The 4,034-nt window shown below is 42.2% G+C and overlaps 1 protein-coding gene across 1 annotated transcript; it reads right to left on the bottom strand.

Annotated features, from left to right (window-relative positions):
• Window positions 1-3,013: 3,013 nt before the first annotated feature.
• LOC117335928 (pollen-specific leucine-rich repeat extensin-like protein 3) lies at window positions 3,014-3,793 on the bottom strand. Its single transcript, XM_033896211.1, has one exon. It carries the CDS (start codon window positions 3,791-3,793, stop codon window positions 3,014-3,016), a length of 780 nt encoding a protein of 259 aa, XP_033752102.1.
• Between the last annotated feature and the right edge of the window lie 241 nt (window positions 3,794-4,034).

Consider the following 4,034-nt stretch of genomic DNA (forward strand, 5'->3'; position numbering starts at 1 on the left):
AGACACATAACTAGTGTGATATCTATCATCCAATCTGTGACAACAACTACACACATAACTAGTGTGATATCTAACATACAGGAAAATAGTAGTTGCAGATACACTTGTTGTTTTTGACAAAATTTTCTTTCGTGGTTACATTTAGAAAGAAGTGTTTCTGAAAATATGAGAAAAAGAAAGTGTTCCCACTCAACCATTTGCTCCAAGTAAATAGACCATAATGCGGAACAGGCGATGCTGTAAACATGCTAATGGCACTGTTCTCAAGTAGAAACATACGTATTGTGACGTCATGTATTACATTACTGATTCAAATGAATGTGAAGTGTTTCAATAACGTGTCGACGCAGCCTTGAACGCCAGCCATACAGTTGGATTACCGAAAGTGCCATGTATAACATGATAACATGACCGAAAGAAGCTTACTCCGAAGAACACACAAAGAAAAAAAAATCCTGTCGAGTGGTTCGACAGCAATTAAACCCGGACCCGACGTGATAAGCCATGTCTCTACCTCCTGAGTGAAAAAAACTGCTTCGTCAGCTGAGTGACAGAGACCGTATTTACACTACTCCGTCAGCTGAGTGACAGAGACCGTATTTACACTACTCCGTCAGCTGAGTGACAGAGACCGTATTTACACTACTCCGTCAGCTGAGTGACAGAGACCGTATTTACACTACTCCGTCAGCTGAGTGACAGATACCTTATTTACACTACTCCGTCGGCTGAGTGACATAGACCCTATTTACACTACTCCGTCAGCTGAGTGACAGATACCGTATTTACACTACTCCGTCAGCTGAGTGACAGAGACCGTATTTACACTACTCCGTCAGCTGGGTGACAGAGACCGTATTTACACTACTCCGTCAGCTGAGTGACAGAGACCGTATTTTACACTACTCCGTCAGCTGAGTGACAGATACCTTATTTACACTACTCCGTCAGCTGAGTGACAGAGACCGTATTTACACTACGAAGTCAGCTGAGTGACAGAGACCGTATTTACACTACGAAGTCAGCTGAGTGATAGAGACCGTATTTTACACTACGAAGTCAGCTGAGTGACATAGACCTTATTTACACTACTACGTCAGCTGAGTGACATAGACCATATTTACACTACTCCGTCAGCTGAGTGACATATACTGTATTTAACACTTCTCCGTCAGCTGAGTGACAGAGACCGTATTTACACTACTCCGTCAGCTGAGTGACAAAGACCGTATTTTACACTACTCCGTCAGCTGAGTGACAGAGACCGTATTTACACTACTCCGTCAGCTGAGTGACAGAGACTGTATTTTACACTACTCCATCAGCTGAGTGATAAAGACCGCATTTACACTACTACGTCAGCTGAGTGACAAAGACCGTATTTTACACTACTCCGTCAGCTGAGTGACAGAGACTGTGTTTACACTACTCCGTCAGCTGAGTGACAGAGACTGTATTTTACACTACTCCATCAGCTGAGTGATAAAGACCGTATTTACACTACTCCGTCAGCTGAGTGACAGAGACTGTATTTACACTACTCCGTCAGCTGAGTGACAGATACCGTATTTACACTACTCCGTCAGCTGATTGATAGATACCGTATTTATTACTACTCCGTCAGCTGAGTGACATAGACCGTATTTACACTACTCCGTCAGCTGAGTGACATAGACCGTATTTACACTACTCCGTCAGCTGAGTGACAGATATCGTATTTACACTACTCCGTCAGGTGAGTGACAGAGACCGTATTTTACACTACTCCGTCAGCTGAGTGACAGAGACCGTATTTACACTACTCCATCAGCTGAGTGACAGATACCGTATTTACACTACTCCGTCAGCTGAGTGACAGATACCGTATTTACACTACTCCATCAGCTGAGTGACAGATACCGTATTTACCACTATGTAACCGGCCACACCAACCCTTTCCTTTTACGCCTATATGAGCCTTCCATTTGTCGTTCACCTGATAGATACCCAATTGAAACTTGTGTGATTGTCTAAAGTGTAGAACGAAGCATAGAAAATGTATCTAATATATTCAGACTTTCAAGGAAATATATTGAGAACGTTCACGAAAGCATCCGAAGTAACATTTTTGCTAGTTGAATCATTAGAGTATGATACAGTGTACCTATATTATATATATATACATGCATAAAACATGCCTCTAGCGAGTCTGATTATTGTACCTTTCACATTCTAATAAGAATATCTGAATAGATCTTAAAATACACTTATTAGTTTTGAGGATCTCGGAAAAATGGAAAAGGTGAGATAATTACAAAAATCGAACCCAGGTGTAGTGAATTCCGGAAAGTGAAAAAAGGCTCACGTCACCATAGGTGAAATGATATACATACATAGCGTAATTTTGGTTTAAAAGATGTCGGATAAGGGTCTGTTTGTGAGATATTAGGCATAGATTAGGCTGATTTGGAATGTCGGCCCTTTCACCAGGGATGAGAAATCAAGATAGACACACATCGCTACTCGTGTAACTTCACACCGTCGGTTATAAGCCTGATTGGCTTCCAGACAAGATCGGGCATTTCCCAGAAAAATACATAAATGTGTATTTTTGTATTTTTTAGAATTCATAAACCAATCACTGGGTTCATGGTTTAAAAAGACATGAAACATTGATATATTCTACAATTTAACTTAACAACATTTACGAGGGTGACTAGCGAGTAGGCCTATAGGCGATACTGCCTGGTGTATTATAATACATGTACAGATTAAGTTGAAAGGAAATGTTTTTTTCGTGGTATTCACAAGTTATTTATCAGTTGAAAATATTCACTTTATTTAATCATATTCTGCATAGTTTAACGTTGTTCTCGACACACCTGTTTATACAAACTGATTCTTTAAGTCTAGATCTAAGTTGTGCTGTTTGAAAATTGTTCTTTTTCTCATTTAGATATTCATATCATATAAAGCATCACACAACAGGAAATGAAAAGGTGTTGATAAATGTCGTGTATACTATATAACCGAGCTACAGACGGAGAACTCCGAACGGAGTACTCTGGACGGGAAACTGTGAACGGAGATTTCTGGACGGGGAACTCCGAACGTAGAACTCTGGACGGAGAACTCCGAACGGAAAACTCTGGACGGGGAACTTTGAACGGAAAACTCTGGTCGGAGAACTCCGAACGGGGAACTGTGAACGGGGAACTCTGAACGGAGAACTTTCGACGGGGAACTCTGAACGGAAAACTCTGGACGGAGACCTCTGGACGGGGAACTGTGAACGGAGAACTCTGGACGGGGAACTTTGAACGGAGAAATCTGGACGGGGAACTTTAAATGGAGAAATCTGGACGGGGAACTCCGAACGTAGAACTCTGGACGGAGAATTCCGACCGGAGAACTTTGGACGGGGAACACTCTGGACGGGAAACTGTGAACGGAGATTTCTGGACGGGGAACTCCGAACGTAGAACTCTGGACGGGGAACTCCGAATGGAGAACTCTGGACGGGGAACTCTGGACGGGGAACTCCGAACGGAAAACTCTGGACGGGGAACTTTGAACGGAGAACTTTGGACGGGGGAACATTGAACGGAGAAATTTGGATGGGGAACTCTGGACAGGGAACCCCGAACGGAAAACTCTGGACGGGGAACTTTGAACGGAAAACTCTGGACGGGGAACTTTGGACGGAGAACTTTGGACGGAGAACTCTGGACTGGGAGCACTGAACGGAAAACTCTGGACGGGGAACTATGATAGGAGAAATGGATATACCGGACTGCATATGAGTTAGAGACATATGGATCAATCCAAACAATTATTTACTTCACCAAGTTTAAATGGTGTTACTATCCTTTTCATCGTTCATATTTTTTAAATGTATTTTCATATTCATCCTTCTCAAATAGCACAGATATCTCTTCGGTACGTTTGACCTGTCGAAGAAGTTCGAGTGAAACTATAGTGCTCTGTTAAATGTTTAAAAGGAAGCTGTAATAAACGACACAGACATATATTACTGGAGTTCGGTATCGTCTATC

Source organism: Pecten maximus, chromosome 10 (assembly GCF_902652985.1).
Source record: "Pecten maximus chromosome 10, xPecMax1.1, whole genome shotgun sequence".
Lineage (NCBI taxonomy): Eukaryota > Metazoa > Mollusca > Bivalvia > Pectinida > Pectinidae > Pecten > Pecten maximus.